Source organism: Mixophyes fleayi, chromosome 1 (assembly GCF_038048845.1).
Source record: "Mixophyes fleayi isolate aMixFle1 chromosome 1, aMixFle1.hap1, whole genome shotgun sequence".
Lineage (NCBI taxonomy): Eukaryota > Metazoa > Chordata > Amphibia > Anura > Limnodynastidae > Mixophyes > Mixophyes fleayi.
The window spans coordinates 288965038-288989725 of record NC_134402.1 but is presented as its reverse complement, the minus strand read 5'-3'; the positions used below and the strand labels follow the sequence as shown (position 1 = coordinate 288989725).

The 24688-nt window shown below is 43.0% G+C and overlaps 2 protein-coding genes across 13 annotated transcripts in view; both read left to right on the top strand.

Annotated features, from left to right (window-relative positions):
- Positions 1-19115, top strand: part of LOC142149799 (protein prune homolog 2-like) — a 137710-nt gene extending 118595 nt beyond the window's left edge. The window contains exons 7-9 of the mRNA XM_075205136.1: positions 14201-14359; positions 18533-19040; positions 19084-19115. Of these exons, the coding sequence (XP_075061237.1) occupies positions 14201-14359; positions 18533-19040; positions 19084-19115 (699 nt within the window). The remainder of the gene's footprint in view (positions 1-14200; positions 14360-18532; positions 19041-19083) is intronic.
- The window catches only part of LOC142155213 (protein prune homolog 2), a 132032-nt gene continuing 126412 nt past the window's right edge, over positions 19069-24688 (top strand). For all 12 annotated transcript variants that reach the window (XR_012691717.1, XM_075211016.1, XM_075211017.1 and 9 more), the window contains exon 1: positions 19069-23648. Coding sequence is in view for 11 of the 12 variants with exons in the window: in XM_075211016.1 (XP_075067117.1) it covers positions 19163-23648 (4486 nt within the window). In the remaining variant the exon portion in view is untranslated. The remainder of the gene's footprint in view (positions 23649-24688) is intronic.

The window sequence follows — 24688 nt, the reverse complement described above, 5'->3', positions numbered from 1 at the left end:
TCAACACAATATATACACGGGCACCTTGACTTTGATCCACAGTAATATGCACAATATAAATGTATAAATGACTGAACAACACTGCCAATATAGAAAGTCTCTTGAAGCAATCCGGCATGAGATAACACAGTCAATGATGGCAGTAGAGTCAGCAGATAGTACACTCCAGAGGAGAACCAACACAGTCAATGATGGCAATAGACTCAGCGGATAGTACACTCCAGAGGAGAACCAACACAGTCCAGCAAGGTATGCAATACACAGCACAGTCAATGGGAAGTATGCATACCGTGGTTCAGGAGAAGGCAGTCAGACAGGAGTGCAGAGATACCTGAAGGGCAGGAGGCCAGCAGGATACAAGTCCCTGGATGGGTGAAGCAGGGTCTAGCAGGTGCAGCGCACAGGTAGGTAGACCAGCAGGGAACACAGGAAGGCGTGGAGAGCGGATCAGCAGTAGATGGATGAGTAGCGCTGAGAAGTAACAGCAGCGGGTCTCTGCGGGAACACGGAGGTAACCAATAGCAACCAGCAGGTGCAGTAACGATGGGACACCGGAGCAGAGTTGAACTGGAACAGATGATCACGGAGAGTAGCGGGTAGCAATAGTGGCAGCAGACTCAAGGAAACACGGTAGAGTTGACAAGGACTGAAGACTGAAGCGCACAGAGGCAGCGGATAGGAATCAGTTAAACAGTCGCGATGAAACACAGACGGGTTGCAGGTTGAAGACTGTAGTGCACGGAGGCAGCGGATAGGAATCAGCTAGCAGTCACGATGATGAAACACAGACGAGTTGCAGGTTGAAGACTGTAGTGCACGGAGGCAGCGGGTAGGAATCAACCAAACAGTCACGATGATGAAACGCAGACGAGTTGCAGGTTGAAGCCTGTAGTGCACGGAGGCAGCGGATAGGAATCAGCTGGCAGTCACAATCATGAACAGGTGAGTGGATGTGGTGAAGCCTGTAATGCACGGAGGCAGCGGATAGGCATCAGCTAACAGTCCCAATGATACATGGTAGAGTTGAAGTGATTAGAAGACTGTAGTGCACGGAGGCAGCGGATAGGAATCAGCTCACAGTCACGATGATACAGTAGATGGTAGAAGTGGTATGGGAACCACAGCAGCAGAAGTGGTTTGGAAACCACAGAGGTAGAAGTGGTTTGGAAACCACAGGAATCAGCAGGGCTGAATAAACAAGGAAACACAGGAACACCTTCAGAGACTCATGGGGAATGAGACTCCAAGATCAGGCAATGTGGTGATGACCACAGGTGCTTAATATAGGGAGGTTGCCTGATCTGCCAATTAAGTTAAAGGAACATACACTGGAGGTATAGAAAGGGCTGCGCATGCGCAGTCCCTCAGGATGGAGGACGGCCACGGTTCCTAAATGTCCGGGAAGAAGCACTCACAGTCCGGTGAGTGACAGTACCCCCCCTTTTAAAGGTGGGCACAGAACGCCTGGAACCGGGCTTGTCCGGATTTTTGGAATAAAACTTCTTCAGAAGGGCAGGAGCATTAAGATCTTCAGCTTTGATCCATGAACGCTCTTCAGGACCAAAGCCCTTCCAATGAACGAGGAAACGGAGGACTCCTCGCGAAATTTTTGCATCCAATACCTCAGTAATCTCGAAATCCTCCTCCTGATGAACTTGAACTGGCTGCGGTGCTGAGGAAGGAGTCGAGAAACGGTTGATGATGAGAGGTTTGAGCAAGGACACATGGAAGCATTGGAAATCCGAAGATTCTTAGGAAGAAGAAGTTTAACACATACTGGATTGATAACTTGAATGATCCTATATGGACCAATAAAACGAGGGGCGAATTTCATAGATGGAACCTTCAAACGAATATTTTTGGTAGATAACCAGACACGATCTCCAATTTTTAGTGGTGGAATAGCCCGCCTCTTCTTATCTGCGAAAGACTTATATTTGTTAGATGTCTTCTTTAAACAGGTTTTGACCTGAGACCAGATATTTTTGAAGGTCTGACAAGCAGTCTCCACCGCAGGAACTTGGGTGGGCGGTGAGGGCAGGAAATTCCGGAAAAGACGGATGGTGACCGTAGACCACAAAGAATGGAGTTTTGGATGATGACTCATGGTACATGTTGTTATGGGCGAATTCAGCCCAAGGGAGCAATTCTACCCAGTTGTCTTGGTTGGCTGAAGAGAACATCCTAATAAAAGTCTCAAGATCTTGATTGACTCGTTCCGTTTGTCCGTTAGATTGCGGATGGTAAGACGATGAGAGTGCTAATCGTATGCCCAAGGTTTTACAAAGGGCCCGCCAGAATCTGGAAACGAATTGTACTCCTCTATCTGACACAATCTCAGACGGACATCCATGGATGCGGAAGATTTCTTTAATGAAATGTTCAGCCAGAGTAGACGAGGAAGGTAAACCGGACAGAGGGACGAAATGAGCCATCTTCGAAAATCTGTCTACCACTACCCAAATAGTATTGTGATTCTTACTTGGTGGCAAATCAGTAACAAAATCCATACTAATATGGGTCCAAGGCTTGGACGGAATGGGTAGTGGTCGCAGCAACCCTGCTGGAGTTCTGCGGGAGGATTTGAACTGAGAACATAAATCACAGGAAGCAATAAACTCTTTGACGTCTCTCCTCATTGAAGGCCACCAGTAACTACGAGAGAGAATCTCAAAGGTCTTATGTTCACCGGCGTGTCCAGAAAAACGAGAGGCATGGAACCACGAAAGGATTTTCCTCCTCAGAGTAGGAGGCACGAGGGTCTTCCCAAATGGTAGCATTTTGGTGGATGAAGCAGCCAGAGAAATACATTTGGGGTCTAGAATAGCATGGTTGGGAACCTCTTCTACATCAGAGGACGTCACAAAAGCTCGAGATAGAGCGTCAGCTTTCTTGTTCTTAGCAGCTGGTTTGAAGGTTATAATTAATTCAAAACGGGAAAAGAAAAGAGACCATCTTGCTTGACGAGGGTTCAAGCATTGAGCAGATTGCAAATATGACAAGTTCTTATGATCCGTGAAGATCGTCACCGGATGGCGAGCTCCTTCCAACAAGTATCTCCATTCCTCTAATGCAGCTTTGATGGCCAGCAACTCCTTGTCCCCGATAGTATAGTTTTTCTCTGCGGGCAGAAGACCCCGAGAGTAGAAGGCACAAGGATGTAATTTTTGTTGCTCCGAGCGTTGGGAGAGAATAGCTCCTAAGCCCACATTAGAGGCATCTACTTCTAGGAAGAAGGGGAGTGTCACATCAGGTTGTCGCAGAATGGGAGCAGACGAGAAGGACTCTTTGAGGATTTGAAAGGCTTGGAGAGCCTCAGATGACCATTGCTTAGTATTAGCCCCTTTCCGAGTTAAGGCCACAATGGGAGATGCAATGGATGAGAAGTCTTGAATGAAGCGTCTATAGTAATTGGCAAAACCTAAAAAACGCTGGATGGCACGAAGAGTAGTTGGCTGAGGCCAATGTAGTACAGCATTTACTTTGTCTGGATCCATCTTCAGGCCAACTCCGGAAACTATATACCCCAAGAATGGAATCTGGGGTAACTCGAATGAACATTTTTCCAATTTACAGAACAACGAGTTTTTCCGTAGTCTGGAGAGGACCTCTGCCACATGTTGGTGATGAGAAGGCAGGTCCTGTGAGAAGATCAATATGTCGTCCAGGTAGACAACGACACATACATATAATAAGTCCCGAAAGATCTCATTGATGAAACCCTGGAAAACCGCGGGGGCATTACACAGCCCGAAGGGCATTACTAAATATTCGTAATGCCCATCTCTGGTGTTAAACGCGGTCTTCCATTCGTCACCGGAACGGATTCTAATTAAATTGTAGGCACCACGAAGATCCAACTTAGTAAATATCCGAGCTCCCTTGATGCGATCAAATAGCTCAGTGATCAGCGGAATGGGATACCGATTCTTGATAGTAATGGCGTTGAGTCCACGAAAATCTATACAAGGGCGTAATGATCCATCCTTCTTTTTGACGAAGAAGAACCCAGCTCCAGCGGGAGAGGTGGAAGGTCGAATGAACCCACGCTGGAGATTCTCCTGTATGTACTCAGATGTGGCTTGAGTTTCAGGTAACGAGAGAGGATAGACCCGACCCCTGGGAGGAGTCTTGCCAGGTAGAAGGTCGATCGGACAATCCCAAGAACGATGAGGAGGAAGACGTTCAGACTGAGCTTTATCAAACACATCGGCAAATGAAGCATACTGAGGAGGGAGTCCCGGGGAGGAAGATGAGATGGAAGATTGCTGTACTTTAAGAGGAATAACTTGAGAGAGACAACGATGGTGACATTCAGGCCCCCAAGACGTAACTTGAGGGGTGCGCCAGTCAATCTGGGGAGAGTGACATTGAAGCCATGGAAGGCCTAAGACAATCGGACTTGTCGTAACATCGAAAGCGCAGACTTTAGATTTCATAGACAATGGAGAGGACTCCAGGGACCCTAACTTCACCTCTCCAGAACTAGTTAGGGCCTGGCATTTCCCGATTTCTTAGGGCAAGAACTGAGCATATGTGTGGAATCAGCACAATAGATACAGAGTCTATTCTTTACTCTTCGTTTCCTCTCTTCTAAAGATAATTTGGAACGTCCTATCTCCATGGGAATCACAGAAGGTGAAACTGGACGAAATTGAGGGTTTAAACGAAGAGGTGCTTTAGCAGAAGTTGTTTTCTCAGATTCTCTTTCACGAAATCTCATGTCTACACGATGGCAAAGAGAGATCAAATCTTCTAGTGACGAAGGAAGCTCTTGGGTAGTCAGTGCATCTTTAATTTTATCGGAGAGCCCCTGCCAGAAGGCGGCAACTAATGCTTCAGTGTTCCACTGAAGTTCAGAGGCTAAGATCCTAAATTGAATGACATACTGTCCTACTGTATGGGAGCCTTGTCGCAAACGAAGAATGCTGGAAGCAGCGGAGGTCACACGACCTGGTTCATCGAACACACTTCGGAACGTGGAAATGAATTTGGCACTATCTTGTAGAATTGGATCGTTTCTTTCCCACAGAGGGGAGGCCCAAGCCAGGGCTTGTCCAGAAAACAATGAGATAAGATAGGCCACTCTGGAACGATGGGTAGAAAAATTTTGAGGTTGGAGTTCAAAATGGACTGAACATTGGTTAAGGAAACCTCTACAAGTCTTGGGGTCCCCGTCATATTTTGACGGAGTAGGCAGGTGAAGCGTAGGAGCTGTAGACACCTGGGATGGCACTGGGGAAACGGAGGAAAGCACAGGAGCTTCAATACTAGCTGTAACAGTCTGTCCAGATGTTCCTTGGGAGGTTAACGATTGGTAACATTGAAGTAACAGCTGTTGGCGAGCATCCTGTTGCTCCACACGGCTGACCAGATGCTGCAGCATCTCTTTAGCAGTAGGTTCCGTATCTGGGTCTGTCATGGCCTGATCTTACTGTCACGGGCACTAGGAGTCTTTACCCAGGGATCACCAGGTGATAGGCTTACCAGAGCAGTATAGGTGGTAATATGGTACTCTGGTAGCAGGGTGATCACGGAACAGGAAATAGCAGATGATGAGATGCTCAGGAAAGTCTATGACTAGCAGCACTGGCAATATGGAGGTAGTAATACACGAGGAACTGTATGGACAAAGGACACGTGAAGGTAGTCAGTGGTCTGCGGTAGCAAGTTGTACCACTGCTATAGTGAGGAGGAATGTCCAACAGAAACGAGGAGGTGATGAGAGTCAGCGGTCTGCGGATAGCAAGTTGTACCGCTGTCTGAGTGAAGGAATGGAATCCAAGTGGAGGTATCCGGGGAGTCAGTGGTCTGCGTTAGCAAGTTGTACCACTGCTATGTGAGAGGATACTGGAACAGGTGAAACTGTAAACAGGAGTCAGTGGTCTGCCACTAGCAAGTGGTACTACTGAATATATATGTGAGGAGGTGCACGGGGAGAGACTGCAACACAATATATACACGGGCACCTTGACTTTGATCCACAGTAATATGCACAATATAAATGTATAAATGACTGAACAACACTGCCAATATAGAAAGTCTCTTGAAGCAATCCGGCATGAGATAACACAGTCAATGATGGCAGTAGAGTCAGCAGATAGTACACTCCAGAGGAGAACCAACACAGTCAATGATGGCAATAGACTCAGCGGATAGTACACTCCAGAGGAGAACCAACACAGTCCAGCAAGGTATGCAATACACAGCACAGTCAATGGGAAGTATGCATACCGTGGTTCAGGAGAAGGCAGTCAGACAGGAGTGCAGAGATACCTGAAGGGCAGGAGGCCAGCAGGATACAAGTCCCTGGATGGGTGAAGCAGGGGTCTAGCAGGTGCAGCGCACAGGTAGGTAGACCAGCAGGGAACACAGGAAGGCGTGGAGAGCGGATCAGCAGTAGATGGATGAGTAGCGCTGAGAAGTAACAGCAGCGGGTCTCTGCGGGAACACGGAGGTAACCAATAGCAACCAGCAGGTGCAGTAACGATGGGACACCGGAGCAGAGTTGAACTGGAACAGATGATCACGGAGAGTAGCGGGTAGCAATAGTGGCAGCAGACTCAAGGAAACACGGTAGAGTTGACAAGGACTGAAGACTGAAGCGCACAGAGGCAGCGGATAGGAATCAGTTAAACAGTCGCGATGAAACACAGACGGGTTGCAGGTTGAAGACTGTAGTGCACGGAGGCAGCGGATAGGAATCAGCTAGCAGTCACGATGATGAAACACAGACGAGTTGCAGGTTGAAGACTGTAGTGCACGGAGGCAGCGGGTAGGAATCAACCAAACAGTCACGATGATGAAACGCAGACGAGTTGCAGGTTGAAGCCTGTAGTGCACGGAGGCAGCGGATAGGAATCAGCTGGCAGTCACAATCATGAACAGGTGAGTGGATGTGGTTGAAGCCTGTAATGCACGGAGGCAGCGGATAGGCATCAGCTAACAGTCCCAATGATACATGGTAGAGTTGAAGTGATTAGAAGACTGTAGTGCACGGAGGCAGCGGATAGGAATCAGCTCACAGTCACGATGATACAGTAGATGGTAGAAGTGGTATGGGAACCACAGCAGCAGAAGTGGTTTGGAAACCACAGAGGTAGAAGTGGTTTGGAAACCACAGGAATCAGCAGGGCTGAATAAACAAGGAAACACAGGAACACCTTCAGAGACTCATGGGGAATGAGACTCCAAGATCAGGCAATGTGGTGATGACCACAGGTGCTTAATATAGGGAGGTTGCCTGATCTGCCAATTAAGTTAAAGGAACATACACTGGAGGTATAGAAAGGGCTGCGCATGCGCAGTCCCTCAGGATGGAGGACGGCCACGGTTCCTAAATGTCCGGGAAGAAGCACTCACAGTCCGGTGAGTGACACCCAGCCATTAGTCTGACAGTTGTTGACGGTAGTGAATTAATTAACAGCTTCCTGAGGCTGTTTAGGGAAATTGATACTCTGCCTCCAGAGCCCTCTTCAACATGGTAGGCGTCTCCAACCCACACAGAATTCCCCTTGCAGTGCTTTTTTAATAAGTTTAAACTTTCCACAAAGAAAATCCACCTTGCACTGTTATCCTAAGGTCAACTGTGTTAGTATTGGCAGGGAGAGGGCCAGGGGTTGGGCATGGGTGGTGAAAAAGAGCAATCCCATATGGGGTTCTCCCCTGCTGTATTGGTACTCGAACTCTCGCGAGATCTCCTCAGTAAGTAGATTACTGAGCGCCGGGGATGGAGGACTGCACTCAGGGCCGGACTGGCCATCTGGCACTTCTGGCAAATGCCAGAAGGGCCGATGGCCAGAAGGGCCGGTCCGCATGTCCGCCGAGCAGCAGCACCCTGCGCGCTGCTCGGCGGACGGAGAGTCAGTGACTGGCGACTATGTGAGTAATCACATGGGACGGCACCACGCCACAGGCGCCGTCCCATGTGATTACTGCATAGTCGGCAGTCATTGATTCTCCGTTGGCTGACCAGCGCGCAGGGTGCTGCTGCTGCTGGATGTAAAAAGGTAAGTGTCTGTGTGTGTAAGTAAGTAATAGTGTGGCAAACAGTGGGGCTGGCAAACTGGGACAAACAAACAGTGGAGGAAAAACAGTGGGGCTAACAAACAAACAGTGGGGCTAACAAACAAACAGTGGGGCAAACAAACAAACAGTGGGGCTAACAAACAAACAGTGGGGCTAACAAACAAACAGTGGGGCTAACAAACAAGCAGTGGAGGAAAAACAGTGGGGCTAACAAACAAACAGTGGGGCTAACAAACAAACAGTGGGGCTAACAAACAAGCAGTGGAGGAAAAACAGTGGGGCTAACAAACAAACAGTGGGGCTAACAAACAAACAAACAGTGGGGCTAGCAAACAAACAGTGGGGCTAACAAACAAACAGTGGGGCTAACAAACAAACAGTGAGGCTAACAAACAAGCAGTGGAGGAAAAACAGTGGGGCTAACAAACAAACAGTGGGGCTAACAAACAAACAGTGGGGCTAACAAGCAAACAGTGGGGCAAACAAACAGTGGGGCTAACAAACAAACAGTGGGGCTAACAAACAAACAGTGGGGCTAACAAACAAGCAGTGGAGGAAAAACAGTGGGGCTAACAAACAAACAGTGGAGGAAAAACAGTGGGGCTAACAAACAAACAAACAGTGGGGCTAACAAACAGTGGTGCTAACAAGTAAACAGTGGGGCTAACAAACAGTGGAGGAAAAACAGTGGGGCTAACAACCAGACAGTGGGGCTAACAACCAGACAGTGGGGCTAACAACCAGTGGGGCTAACAGTGTGGCTGTGGGGCTAATTTTGTGCATGTGTGGCCCCATGTTGCTATAGTGTACGTGCGTGTTTGGCCATGTTCATATAGTGTGCGCGAGCGCAGTATTTTAAATATAGCATGTGTGTGCGTGCGCGCAGTATTTTAATATAATATGTGAGAGAAGGGAGGATCTTAATATAGTGTGGGAGGTAGGCTATTTAATGGTGGAGTGTAGGTGGGGGCTAATTATTTAAGGTGAGGTGAAAGAACCTTTAATTTAATGCTGGGGTGGTTTAGGACTATCAATTGAATATGGGGCTGATTTTGGGGAGAAGGGCTATTTATTGAATGTGAATATAAATTATTTATTGTCGGGATTGGTTGTGGAAAATGGCTATATTTATTACATTTTAATGCTATTTAATTTATTGCTGGGACTGTTTGGAGGGAGGGAAATATGTCTTGAGTAAATGGGTATACTGTTAATTTTATGTTGGGGCTGGTTGGAGGGAAATTGGTCTACTTAATTAATGTGAATATTATTATTGTGGGGACTGGAGGGAGGCCTAATTATAAAACGTGAGTGCTATTGTTTTAACATTGGGGCTGGTTGGAGTTTTCTAAATCTCATGTACCCATTTTTTTTTTCAAAATAGGGCATCCAATATTCCAGGTTCGAGACAAGAATGAACTGAGCTAAAGAAACCATCTGCTACAAGTGGTGAAAGTGACCAAGACAGGTAGGAGAGAGCAGGACAGTCTGCCAACTGTCCTGAATCTGGTAGGGCAGTCCTGAATTTGGATGACTGTCTCCCTTAGTCAGGATTTGGTCCGACTGCAAGGACAGTTGGGAGGTATGTCCCGCTTCACAACGTACTGCTTGTGAAGGCAACGCTGTGTGCTTCTAACAGTAGGGCCTGTGTATTTGTCTAAAATGCTAAATGTAATGTATTATTATAATGTATGTATCAATGCCCCATGTTGGCCACACCCACAACACAATGAGGTCACGCCGTGTTCAGCGCCACCGCTACGCGGCGGCACATATTTTCATTCCTGCTGGAACTGAGGTGGGCCTGTGTACCTTAAATGCCAGGGCTGATTTTTAGTCCCAGTCCGGCCCTGACTGCACTGACAGCGAGGTAAGCGCTTGGGAGGGCCTCACGGGGAGCGGCGGACTTTGAAGGGCCCCCTGGATGCCCGAGGCCCCTGGGCTATAGCCCAGTTAGACCTCGGGTTAATCCGGCCCTGCTTGTGTGCATGTTAGTTGTGTCAGAATGTATTGATTGGTTTCTTTAAATATACACATCAGTGTCCATCTCATGCTTTAAAATGTACACATGGGTGAACCATATAATAACACACAACTGTGAGTCTCTGCGATGGGTACCTCATCTGATTTGGTATTATCATACGACTGGATATTATACACTAGAATTATTTGATCAGAAATTTTTATTTCATCTATTAAACTGCAGATTTAACTTCTGAGTGGGGCTTGAAAAAAAATCCTGGAGATCTGGCAAAATATGTTTGTAGGGTGTGAAACTTGTTAAAATTGCTCAGATATTTCTTTGGGTACCAAATTTTTCATAATGTCTAGATCTGCATTAAAGTGGTTAATACTGCTGAACAAAGGCATATCTATGCCTCGGAGTTCCATTTTGGTACCTTGATTTTTTTTGTGGGGTCTCACCTACAGCTATGACTGAATGGGAAAACTATTCAGGGATTATAGTCACTGTGGGTATCTTGGAAGTAGGTTCAGAAGAATCTCCTCTTCAATAGACATCCTCTTCTTCCTGATTGTTTAATAGGGCATTTTTTTAGCCCCTACTATATCATTTGTGCAGTGTGTACCTTAAAGGCAGCTGATTCATGAAACAGTTATCACTCTTCCTCTATACAAGGACCATGATGAACTTCAATCCCTATAGACTCTGTAAACTGTCCATGTAATTTGCTGTCTTTTTCCAGAGTCTCACAGATTTCTACTTTATTTTCCTTTGTTCCAATTATCATCTCCTCACAGAGGTCTTGAAAACTTTATTACAGGTTGCCATGTTTTGGCTCGAGTATTTTTATGTTTATTTTCTTTCAATTAAAGGGACTTTAGTAATGTATGCTTTTTGTATTAATTGCCAGGCATGCTTTATAAAGAAATGATTCTGACTTACTCTTTTTGGTTTCTTCATCTCAGAGCCATAACTTAAAATTCTAGCGCCAGGGGTGAGAAAGAAAAATGCCGCCCCCCCAGCCCTCAATTTTAACCAAATGAACCTAAAATATTTATAAACTGTGCCCCCCTTCAGCGTTGCGTCCTGGGTGATCGCCCCATCACACAGTCCTAGTTATCACCCTGCCTCAGCCTCCTTGGCTGAATTAGCACCCTTGTGCTTATTTCTACATCACATATTACTTAGTTCTATAACACTTTTGCGCATATTTGACATTGAATTCAGTTTGCAATGTTACTTACTCCGTTTGTATATACGTCCTAATGAGATTAAACTGATTTCTCAAAGTACTGCAAACAAACATTCATTTTTTCCTTCAATTTCAATATTTTACAGCAACTTTTCTGTAAATTATTTGGGTCTTTATTTGCAGAATACCCTACTGTGTTTCTGTATTTTATGTGTAGGCTTACATTTGTTAAGGGCAAGGTGTATGTAATCCTAAACTACTAGAACTGCTGCTCACGATGTTCACCTTTAGCAGCCCCTTTTCTGAAGAACTAGATACATTCCATAGTACTCAGTTGCCACCAGGACTTAAGCTCAGGTAGTGTAGTTGTTGATTTACAATTGCCCGGTAGAGTGGACAGAACACGTTAGGAGGCAGTGAGCAACCTTGATATTATTGACAGAACTCAGAGGCAGACAGGCAGAGGTTAATGCGGATTGATTTGGCACTTGTCTGGAGAAGTAGACAGCACATGGTAGGAGATGGTGAACAGCCAGATAGACAGACAGGGGTTACTGCAAATAACAGACAGGCCATGGGCAGGAGCAGAAAAGATAGCACTTCCTGTAAACAAGCCTGGGGTCAGTGCAGTTAGAGATATATATGCATATCTGTTTAACAAGCCAAGAGTCAGGAGTGGAGAAGACAGCAGAATCCTTCAAACAAGCCGGAGGTTAAGACAAGTAGAGATATATATGCAGATCCATTTAACAAGCCAAGAGTTAGCATAATATTTTTAAACAATCAGGGTCAAACACTGATAACAGAACAGGTCAGAATACATGGCACACTAGGTCAAGCAGGAACTATGATCAGCATTGGAATAAAGCCAGATAGAGGTTTATAAAGGCAGCAGCACCAAACAGAAACTGCTGGATAATTAGCTGCATGAGTGTGGTAAGTAATTGAACAGCTGAATCTGCCAGACTGAGAGCTGAAGGAAGCATGTAACTATTTGCCTAGCAACCAGCTGAATCAGTGAACCGCAGGAGTGATCCTACACAAGGTAGCAGCAATAATTGCACAGATGACAGGTCAGACAAACAGGAGAGAGCTTTATGTCTTTAACTCTATATTGCTATTACAGACAAACACTGGACTTCAATATCCCATTATTGCAAAATAAACGTGTGTGGGTATATATACAGTATATATATATATATATATATATATATATATACACAGAGGTTGAAGTGGAATCTTTAAAGTGGTAATATGAAAACATTAATGAATAGCCGGGGGCCTATGGCAGGGCCATCTTAAATGCATTATAGTCCCCTGGACAGGCACTGCACTGGGGCCTTACCTAAAACCGAAACAAAGCCACTGTCACGTTGTAGCCTTCAAACTTCATTGCGCTCCGGTCTATTTCTTTCATTATCTAGGTTTAGCAGATAGCAGGGGGAGGCAACTGACATGGACTGTAAAAAATATTAGAAGAGCTTTGTTATAGCTTTAAGACTTCAAAAAATTATGTGTGTTGATTTTGCCTTGCTTATGTACAATTAGTTTGTGTACTTTGTTTTCGTCAATGTCAAGATAGGTATTCGCAACACCAAGATCACATGTATGGATAACAGCTGTTACTGAGGTGATTAGTCCAATTAAACATTTTAATTAGGGTTTGAAGGTCCTGAATAAATCTCAGGAGGGAATGCAGAAATGCTAGGGTACCAAGGGAGGAGCTACGCGCATTATACAAGAGGCATAATAACCTGCAGTGTATGTATATATATATTTATATCTATATCTATCTATCTATATATATATATATATATATATATATATATTAGAGATGCTCAGACTCGGTTCCCTGAGAACCGAACACACCCGAACCTAGCAGATCCGATTATCGAGCCGGCTCGGTACTTTTGCGCGCCCTCGGAATTAAAAGCGAGGCAAAACGTCATTGTTACGTCATTGGATCTAGGATCTCGCCAGCTTTGGATTCTATAAGTACCGCCCTCCACAGCGATTCAGCGCTATTTCACAAGAGGGACACAGAAGGGGTAGCACAGTTCTTGTCAGTCTCTAGTGCAGTTGGGCAGCATCAAAGGTAGAAAAGAAAGAGGAGGTGTAGCAGTGTTCTTCAAAGTCTCCAGTGACATTCAGGAAAACTCATTTGCTCCATTGCTAATTGTCATTGCTGAAATAGAAATAATAGGTCTGGCAGGCTTGGTCTTCTAAATCTGCAGTCACATTTTACTGTGTTACATAGGTTACACACAAAGAGGGGAGCTCTATTGCTCCATTGCTAATTGTCATTGCTGAAAAGGCTTAGGGCTAGATTTACTAAGCTGCGGGTTTGAAAAAGTGGGGATGTTGCCTATAGCAACCAATCAGATTCTAGCTGTCATTTTGTAGAAGGTACTAAATAAATGAAAGCTAGAATCTGATTGGTTGCTATAGGCAACATCCCCACTTTTTCAAACCCGCAGCTTAGTAAATCTAGCCCTTAGTCTTCTAAATCTGCAGTCTTTGTTTGAAAGTGTATGAAAATAATATTGTGACTTGTGAGGTGGACAAAATTGACTGCAAGTGGCTTGAAATTAGTGTTATTGAGGTTAATAATAATAATGTAGGGGGGAAATAAAAGCAAAAATATGTGATTTTAACAAAAAAAAAAATAGGGATTTTAGAAAAAATCAGGCTCCAAAACCAAAACCAGAACTTGTGGGTCAGTAAACATCTCTAATATATATATATATATATATATATATATATATATATATATATATATATATATATATATATATATATATATATATATAAATATATATAAACATTTACTCTATGGTTGTAACGCACCCCCACTCTTTCATACTAACAAATAAAAAACACACAACAGTTATTACAAAGTATTTTTATTTATTAAAAGAGATGCACATCTTGGTTAAAGGATGCATTTTTTGTAATCTGACTGTCCAGTAGATTCATCCACTGTAATGTAATATAATTATTTTTTTTATTGTTAACAGGACTTAATGAGTTACAGGAACATCATTGATGATCTGAAAATATTTCTTGATAAATACGAGTTTGATATACTCATTCTTTTGGCCAGCTACACGTCAGGGGAGCAGATAACAAGGCAACAAATAGCTGTCTATTCGGAGAACCCTGAATTGTGTAACCAAGTAAGAGCTATTGAAATTCATGCTTGTAATATTCTGCATTCTGAATTTTATCTTTGTGTAGAGCTGAATTGAGACTGACATTCTCTAAACGTGCATATCATTCTTTGGAAACTTAGTAGATTTGGTTAACTATTTTTTCAAATACTTAGTGACTAGTGTTTAGTTTGTTGATAATCACTTTCCTATTGAAATCTAGATACAGCAATTTACTGAGTGCTGAATATGCTCTTCCTCACACACACTAGTCCACAGATTTAAGCAACTCCATTGTATGACCAATTCAGTAAGACAAGGAAATGACATTACTACAACTATAGATAGATTACAAGTCCAGACTTGTGTATTGCTATCATTGAGATACATGAACCCACACATAACCTATAGTATACATTACATATTGCAAAATATAGATGCAATGTTAATGTGTAATGTTAATAGTGTGAATATTAAGGATGACTATGTATTCCCAAAATTATAATAAGTAAATCACTGTAATTAATTTGCTGGCTGCCTTATAACTGAGGTACAGCACTTGAAATACAACACTGTTGTTTGAGCAAGGAACCATATGATCTTTGTCAAGTGACACCGTTTCACCTTCTAGTTCTTAACCATTTCTTATACAAAACCATTGTAAGCAGCCAGCCTTTATAATTCAGAGCTGTCTGACTACATTTCATTATGTAGGCCAGTGGTTCCCAAACTTTTGCAGTTCGCGGCACCCTTAGAGTCTCCAAATTTTTTCAAGGCACCCCTCCAAAATAATTACTGAACAGTCCTGTTTTAGAGGTAGTTGGGTCAAAAAGTTGTAATAAGTATTTAGGTCACAACAGATATACTTATTTAGTTGTATGCAAAAATGCCCCTCTGCATCCAGGCACACTGCTCCCTCTGCATCCAGGCACACTGCCCCCTCTGCATCCAGGCACACTGCCCCCTCTGCAACCAGGCACACTACTCCCTCTACAACCAGGCACACTGCCCCCTCTGCATCCAGACACACTGCCCTCTCTCACATTGCCCCCTCTGTCATGCTGGCCCCCTCCTCTGCCCTCTGTCACGCTGGCCCCCTCCTTTGCCATCTCTCATGCTGTCACCCTCCTCTGCCCTCTCTCCCCCTCCTCTGCCCTCCTCCTCTGCCATCTGTCCTCCTCCTCTGCCATATGTCCCCCTCCTCTGCCCCCTGTCCCCCTCCTCTGCTCTCTGCCCCCCTCCCCTGCCCTCTGTCCCCCTGGTCTGCCCTCTGTCCTCCTTCTCTGTCCTCTGTCCCCCTCCTCCTCTGCCCTCTGTCCCCCTCCTCCTCTGCCATCTGTCCTCCTCCTTTGACATCTGTCCTTATCCTCCTCTGCCCTCGGTCTGCTCTCTGTCCCCCTCCTCCTCTGCCCTCTGTCCTCCTCCTTTGCCATCTGTCCTCCTCCTCTGACCTCGGTCTGCTCTCTGTCCCCCTCCTCCTCTGCCAACTGTCCTCCTGGTCTGCCCTCTGTCCCCCTCCTCCTCTGCCCTCTGTCCTCCTCCTTTGCCATTTGTCCTTCTCCTCCTCTGCCCTCGGTCTTCTCTCTGTCCCCTCCTCCTCTGCCCTCTGTCCTCCTCCTTTGCCATCTGTCCTTCTCCTCCTCTGCCCTCAGTCTGCTCTCTGTCCCCCTCCTTCTTTGCCATCTGTCCTCCTGGTCTGCCCTCTGTCCTTCTCCTTTGCCATCTGTCCTTCTCCTCCTCTGCCCTCGGTCTGCTCTCTGTCCCCCTCCTCCTCTGCCATCTGTCCTCCTCCTTTGCCATCTGTCCTTCTCCTCCTCTGCCCTCGGTCTGCTCTCTGTCCCCCTCCTCCTCTGCCCTCTGTCCTCCTCCTTTGCCATCTGTCCTCCTCCTCCTCTGCCCTCGGTCTGCTCTCTGTCCCCCTCCTCCTCTGCCCTCTGTCCTCCTTCTTTGCCATCTGTCCTCCTCCTCCTCTGCCCTTGGTCTGCTCTCTGTCCCCCTCCTCCTCTGCCATCTGTCCTCCTGGTCTGCCCTCTGTCCCCCTCCTCCTCTGTCCTCTGTCCTCCTCCTTTGCCATCTGTCCTTCTCCTCCTCTGCCCTCGGTCTTCTCTCTGTCCCCCTCCTCCTCCGCCCTCTGTCCTCCTCCTTTGCCATCTGTCCTCCTCCTCCTCTGCCCTCGGTCTGCTCTCTGTCCCCCTCCTCCTCTGCCATCTGTCCTCCTGGTCTGCCCTCTGTCCCCCTCCTCCTCTGCCCTCTGTCCTCCTCCTTTGCCATCTGTCCTCCTCCTCCTCTGCCCTCTGTCCCCCTCCTCCTATGCCATCTGTCCTCCTCCTTTGCCATCTGTCCCCCTCCCTCTGCCCCGCACCAGGCAAAAAAAAAAGAAAGAAAACAGAAACTTACCAATCCGCGCGGCGCCGGGACCCAGCAGCCTCCTCTCTCCCGCAGCTGTCACTGAATGACGTCAGTGACAGCTGCGGGAGAGAGGAGGCTGCTGGGTCCCAGCGCCACGCGGATTGGTAAGTTTCTGTTTTCTTTATTTTTTTTTTGCCTGGCCCACGGCACCCCAGTGACATCGCCGCGGCACCCCTGGGAGCCGCGGCGCTCACTTTGGGAACCGCCGATATAGGCTATTGATGGAAAAAAGCACCTTGTTATGAAATGGGAAAGATAAAATATATAATATGTGAGTGGAGTTCCCTATTTATTTTATTATTATAATGGGTAAGTGGCAAAACTAAAATGTATAAAATCAAAGGGCCTGATTCATTAAGGCATGCAAATCGAACATATTGTGCGTTTTTTTTTAAAACGGATGTAATTCGGGCATATGCCCATCCGTATTTAACTACAAGCGGATCTGAAGAAACATCTGTTGTTGTATACGGGTCTATATACACTCTGCTCTGACAGACACAATACACTGCAGGATACATCCAATACATATGTACAATATAAAGTCCGAGCAGAATGTATAGTTATCAAAAAGTGTTCAATTATTGTCACATGTTAATAATATAATCATTAATGAAAGCCATTTTTTAAAAAAAAGTATTTTCTTACATGAAATACATTTATCATAAAGTTACTAATGTCTAATGTACATAAAATGCATTTTTACAGCACATGTTCTAGAATGCATACACAGTCGTCATCACTAGTAACCGGCACTTACACCTGTAGCTGGTGCAAGTGATACAACAGAAAAACACATAGCTTAGGGATGCCAAAAGCTAGAATCGGACACTGCTGTGTGTGCATGAGCTTGGCATGCCCTTACTGTATATTGACTACATGCATACGCCTCTTCCACTCCCTCTCTCCGTTCCGCTCATTAAATCCAAGCCTGTCATAAGAGTCCTTTGCGCTCAAAGATGAGATGCATACACTTGTGATTTCTGGTCTTTAGTGTGTTTCTGAGCATGTACAGAGCAATTTAATGCAAAATACGGCACGTATTCGCTTTCACGTTCCTTAATGAATCAGGCCCATAGGTTTTTTTTTACTTATCATCATTTGGTCATATAAATCCTTGGTGACTTCTATTATCCATATATTTTGTACAGTAGGAAAGACATTGTCCCCTACATAATGCCTGACTTATCGTTGAATGTCAAGATGTCCATTTACATTTAAGCAAATAAGATGTGTCTGTACTCTTTTGTGCTTGCGTCTGTATTTTGAGATGTACTCATCTTAAGATACCTGAAAACCTAAACATAGCATACAGATGCATCAAGTACAAAGATGCGACAATCATCATCATCTTCATCAGATTTGTCTTGTAGCTAATGTATTTCAAGATCCACATAATTCAAAACCATGAATCTTAAAAAAGTTGTGCTTAACATCTGCATGCCCTTTCTGTACCGCAGTTGCACAAGAATGCTCCAGTTAGGCCTCTGAAAGTATGAGAGGCCAGAAGTGCCAGCAGCTTTAAAAAACTGGAGCACATAGTTCGCATGGGCAGTGCAAGAAATTTTCCTTAAGACGTATTTTTACACGGCACGTGCACTTTCTTCCCACTCTAAATGACTTTTTTTTATAGTATTTGCCCTGTAATTCCACTCACATATAGAATGGGTCTGCGGGTATATAATATACACTACATTACTCCATATTTAGAAATTACTTATAAAATGTAGGTCATGTATTTTGCAAAGACCTATATTCAGATTGTATTAATCAACAACATGTATTTCACAGGTGTGCTGTGAATTGGAAGAATGCCAAAATCCTTTCCTTGACCTTGAGCCATCAGATTACGGGTGTGATCAGTTTTTTGTTTATCAGCAAGAAAGCCCATTAGTAACCTGTGATCAAGTGGCAGCAATCATCAAAGAAGCCATCAACAGAAGACGCATTGGCATGGTTCCCAATAGCCGAACTTCCTCTACAGAGGCTGTCGCTGGTAGTGCTCCTCTCTCACAGGGGTCATCTGGCATTATGGAGTTGTATGGTTCTGATGTAGATCCTCAGCCAAACCCAGTGAACTTCCCAGATAATCAACAGGATGTTAATGGATCAGCGCAGGCCCAGGTGGATGTCAATGTAGATCTTGTGAGCCCAGACAGTGGCCTGGCTACAATAAGAAGCAGCCGATCCTCTAAAGAAAGCTCAGTTTTTCTAAGTGATGACAGCCCAGTTGCAGAAGTCGCTGGTACTCATCACAGCTTTGTTCCTGGTATTGATTCGTATAGTCCCATCCCAGAATGTGTTATCATTGAAGAAGAAACTCCATCATCAAGGAATAACAGTGATATCCTCGATCTCTTCAACTTTGATCTAGCACCTAACATTCGCTCTGAATCTTCTTCACATTCTGCTGACTACTCTATGGCTGATGATTTTTTCTTTCAGAGTGATTCCTCAGAAGGTCAGCAACCCATTGCTCCGAAGGAACACAGCAAAGCACATTTCTACCGAGATGATATGGCTAATTGTTCAAATACATTGTTAAAGAAAAAAGCAGAAAATGCTTTATTAGTGGAAGTGGAAAATATTAGTCTAGTAGAGTTTGATGACAATTTCATGCACAGTCCTGAGAACCATGAAGATTTATGTCATAAAAATCCCAGTGTTAGTGATCTCATTGAATATGATTCTCCTTTATCTTCTGAAGATCCTGGACATGCAGATGCTAAAGTTCCTCCAACACCTATGAACAGTCTAGTTGAAAGTTCTCCATTAGATAATGGACCTCCAACTTTTTTCCCAGAAGATGTGATTGAGAAAATAAATGAAATAGGAGCTACTGACATATCTCAAGTTAAATATGCATATTGGTGGAATGGCGGGGAACCAACTTTAACACAAGAGGCCTTGTTAAATGCTGACACATGGAGTTCAAGTGAGCAGGAATCTGTTTTCCACAGCCCTGATTCTTTGAAAGATCAAAAGCCAAAGGGCAATCATGAAACTAGAAACTCAGCTGCTTCCTTTCAAATAATAGGATCTAGCTCTCATAGACTAAATAAGATAGACAATCATGATAAAAACACAAGGCAGGAAAGCAAAACATTTTCAGATTTATGGAACTCAAACCAATCTCTCCAAGCAACATCAGACCCATGGCGTGGTTCCCCAGACAAGTTTGGGCAATGTGTAAATGAACCAATTGTTACTTGGGATACAACGCATGGAGACAATCATGGGAGGTATTTTGCTAAAGTTAATGAAGTAGATGAAATTACTAGTGACCATTCTTCAGAAGATAATATTGAAATAGATAAGGAAAACACACCAGAACAACAAATATTTGAAGGCAACAATTACATTAAAAAAACAGGTGGGATCCAGAACCCAAACTTAAAAGGCATTTGTGCAGACAGTGATGCATCCACTGATTTAAGACATATACAAAGAAATCTTTGCGTGTGGGATTTATATGAAGGTAACGAAGAGAAAAATGCCATTGACTGGGAAGACCCCTTTTTGTCTTATAGATGTCTGAATTTCACAACCCCTAGTACAAGTAAAGAATGCATTGTTTCTCCACCAGACACTAATTACTCAACATCAGACTCAATATCATCTCCTATATATGAAGATGACATAAAGGAAATTGAAAAGACTGTGGAAGAACAAAAACAATTTGAGTCAGTTGATGGTCACTTATTTGTTGCTAATAATCAAGAGGTGAAATTGAATGATAGATATTCTTCAAATACTGAAAATATAAATTATAATATTGAAACTAAAGAATCACTTGGACTGTCCAGATCTTTGGACAAAATGGATAGAGTTGACTTCACAATAGAAGAGAGAAGCAAAATGAACAATCAGAAACCTTGTTCATGGCATGACTATAGCCCTGAATATAGGGAAAGTGATAATTTGATCCAAAGGAACAAAGACTTACCCACTGAGATAAGTGATTGCTTAGAAAGTTTGTCCAAAGCAGGCAGTGATCATACATTTCAGTTGTCTTTTGCAAACAGTGATTCAAGTTATTATCAAAGTAACTTGTTGGCATGTACCTCAACATGTTCTCCGCCAAACAAATTATCAGATGATGTTGCTCTCAGTAATCATGACCAATCTGCAATAAGCAATACAGATGGAAAAGTCAGTATAATTGCTGCTGCTGATCATATATCTACAAAACTGCCAAACATGAAACCTCTTTCTCCTGATATACCCAATAAGGTCATTAATGTTTTTACTGAATTACAATATAAAGCAGTCAGCAGTCAACAAAACACAGATCATACACAAGAGAACTATGAAGGCCATGTTATCAATAATTCTGGTGAAAATGAAGACACTTGGGGAACAGATTTGCAGTATGACACAGAATCCTCTTCTTTGAACACTCCTGATGATTTAGACAGTTTTAGTTCAAGTAATTTCCAAAATGTTAATCTGCTAAACAAATCTCCCGTGTCGAGCATAAGAGGTGAATATGATGAATTTGATACAACTGTGGATTGTGTTATTCACTTGTCACCTGTTGATGATACAAGACTTCAGACCAATAATGAAGACATCAATAGTTTAACTCAGAGCTCATGTTCATTTAGCCCAGAGATTAATAACTCATACAAATCTCCTATTTATGAAAAATCTTTGCATACTGAAAAAGAATGTATTACCAGGAAGATTCCGATAAAAGAAAATATCTTGTGTAGTGGGATGTCTTGTAAAACTCCTATCAACCCTACAAACCTTGCTGTTGGAGATACTATTGCACATGAGGGTATGTTAAATAATTCCCACAACAATTCTGAACATGCTGAACATGAACTAAAAATTAACTTTTGCAATGAGGAAAACATACTGAGTGGATCCTCGCATTCTAGTTCAACAAGTCCAGAGTTAGCCGATAGCTGGGCCACATTACAGGAAGGCATGGCAGGTACAAATAAAGCGGAGGATTTTCCAGTTTCACAAAATAATGAGCAAAATTGCATAATTTCTCAGTTTGATACCAATGGTCATACTAGGCTTGACGCCATTAGTAAAGTTCCCATGAATTTGGATATTTGGAATACACAGATATGTGAGGATTTGGAGTCTTCATCATCAAGTCCTGAGTCAAATGACATTTTAGACCACTCTGGTTCATTGGACAGAAATACCAAAAACTGTTTTCAACAGAAGCTGTTGGATTTGGATACCTCAGGATCTACCTTATTTAATGAGACTCAATCCAGTTCGACTACTCCAATCACGGAAGAAGAAAGTTTAGAAGACCAGCTAGATGGTTTCCATGATTATCCTTCTGAGGAGAACAATATAATGGAACATAGAAATGCTTGTTTTATTCCCCATGCAGACAACCAACAGGAGTCTCTGCTATATCAGGACAGTCTAGCTCATTTAAGTTGCTATTTGCTAACCAAATCACAGTCAAACGATAGTGCGTGTGATGTAGATAATACTCTTGCAAATACCAGGGACGGGAGGACAAAATTGTCTGAAACTGAAGATAATGAAGATGAAATAACTAGGTTGTATACATTAGACTCCTTGAATCCTGAGCAACAGGATGAGACATTAGAAAGATCACACATTGATGGACTCTCACATATTAAATTTTATCAAACCAATTTTCCAACTAGAGATAGTGAAATTGCAGATACTATGAAGTTTGTATCATCCAGTGGAGAATTTCCAACTCCCAATAATTGTTATGAAGATATTTCTGCCATTGAAAATTCATTTAATAGTCCAGTAAATAATGCAGGATCAAATACAGAAAATATACGCTCATCTCAGCCTCTTCCTTTAGAAAACTGTAACCTTAATAATCATTTGGATGGGCTGGATAATCTCACTGCAGACTGTAATATACGAGTGCAAAATACAGTGTCACCTTTATATACGAACACCCAAAATCACACCCTGGCAGAACTAGACAACCTATGCATTCCACCCAGTGACATGGATGTACAGACTGAAACCAAACTGTCAGATGATGCCAGGGCTACTCCTGAACAAATCTATTTATCTATTTGTAGTGTCCATGGGGATGGATCGTCTTCTGAGGATTCTGGTCAACACAATGATGCAATAAGTAGCGTTGAGCATTGTGAAGGATTAACCGCAGCAGATGCCTTGTACTCTGAATATTTACCTGATATCTTAGATGACCACACTCAACAATCTTCTCCTTTCCTCTGTGTTGACCCAGACCTTTGGAATATGACTGAAAAACATTACAGTAAAATATCAGTGAGTGACAGTCCTGATGTGCTACACAGCTATGACAACAGTTCAAATGCTTCAAACAGCCCAGATTTGTGTAGAGAGTATGAAAACGATGAAACATACAGGCAGGATTTAAACATATGGACAGACTATAATCCAAGAGTGAGAGCTCAATCTGGTAGTACAAACGAGAGACAAAGTAATGCTCATGAAGAAGGTCATAGAGCAGAAATAGAAATGTCATATTCACACATATCTTTTACATGTCCTGGTAAGCCTCGGCAAACAATTAACACTATCCAGAAATCAGATTCACTGAGCATCTATAAAAAGGTTTGTGACTCTGAAATTCTTAGCAATGTACAGATCGATACTGTTAAATGTAATGGTGATTCCATCAACAGAGGGCAAAGTTCATCAACGGAGAAACATGAGTTAGAATCCCCCAACATGGTTCAAGGACATAAACATAACTTTAATAGTGAGGGCGCAGAAAGCCCTGAACAAAATGTCCCAGTTCAAACAACAGATACACACAGAAAAGAGGGAGAGATGCTTCTTAACCCTTTGGTAGAGATAAAACAGGCTGGGAGAGAGACACAGTTCACAGATGAAGGGATGTGGAGTAACTACACTTCACCAGCAGGTGGTGACACTGGACCTTGTAATGGTAAGAAATTATTTTAGTCTGTTTTAAATTCACTTTAACCAATTACAAAGTGCAATAAAAAATTCTGTAATCTAAAAAACTGTAAGGCAATGACCCTTGAACCTTAGTTTGAGTTGGCAATAAAAGTGGGGGAAAAAGCGGTTCTATATTACTTATATGCTTACAACAATATATAAGTATATAAGTTCCATGTGAAAACTGAAAAGCCAACTTTGCCTTATTACAAAACAAAACAAAAAATATATATATATATATATATATATATATATATATACATATACAAAATAGATACAAATGGCACTAAGACAATACACCAGTACAAAATATATCAATAAAGTCCAATAACTTGAACTGGTTCCTTCATGTGTCACACTTATATATATATGTGAGTCTCCTCTATTTTACAAATTGGTTACTACTGTGGACATATGAAGTGCCAGCTCTGTACCCCTATCGCTGTGTGAGACAACACTGACTTGGGAGAAAAACCTGAGCTCCTGATGATACAGGATACTAACAGATAAGCCTTAAAGATTTTATATCTGGTACGCATATTATATTTGCATGGTGCTGGTACTCTTGAGTGCACTTATTTTTGATTCACTTCAACCTGTGTGTCTGTACCCACGTGGTGATTTTTATTTCTACTACTTGGTACATTAGCCTGTATTGTTACATACAGTATTATACTATGTGGCGCCCCCTCCCGCTTATTTTGTTTTAGATTTTATCCAGTACACCATCTGGCCTTGTGGGGATTTGGCAGCCGCCTGAACATAGGACTATCGTTTATCTAAAGAGACATTATATCCATACTTGTCTACCTAGAGTTACGCGCTGTATTATCTATTGTATTTTGTTATATATATATATATATATATATATATATATATATATATATATATATATATGTATATATATATATATATATATATATATATATTTATTTATATATTTTTGTTTTGGAATAAGGCAAAGTTGGCTTTTCAGTTTTCACATGGAACTTATATACTTATATATTGTTGTAAGCAATATATATA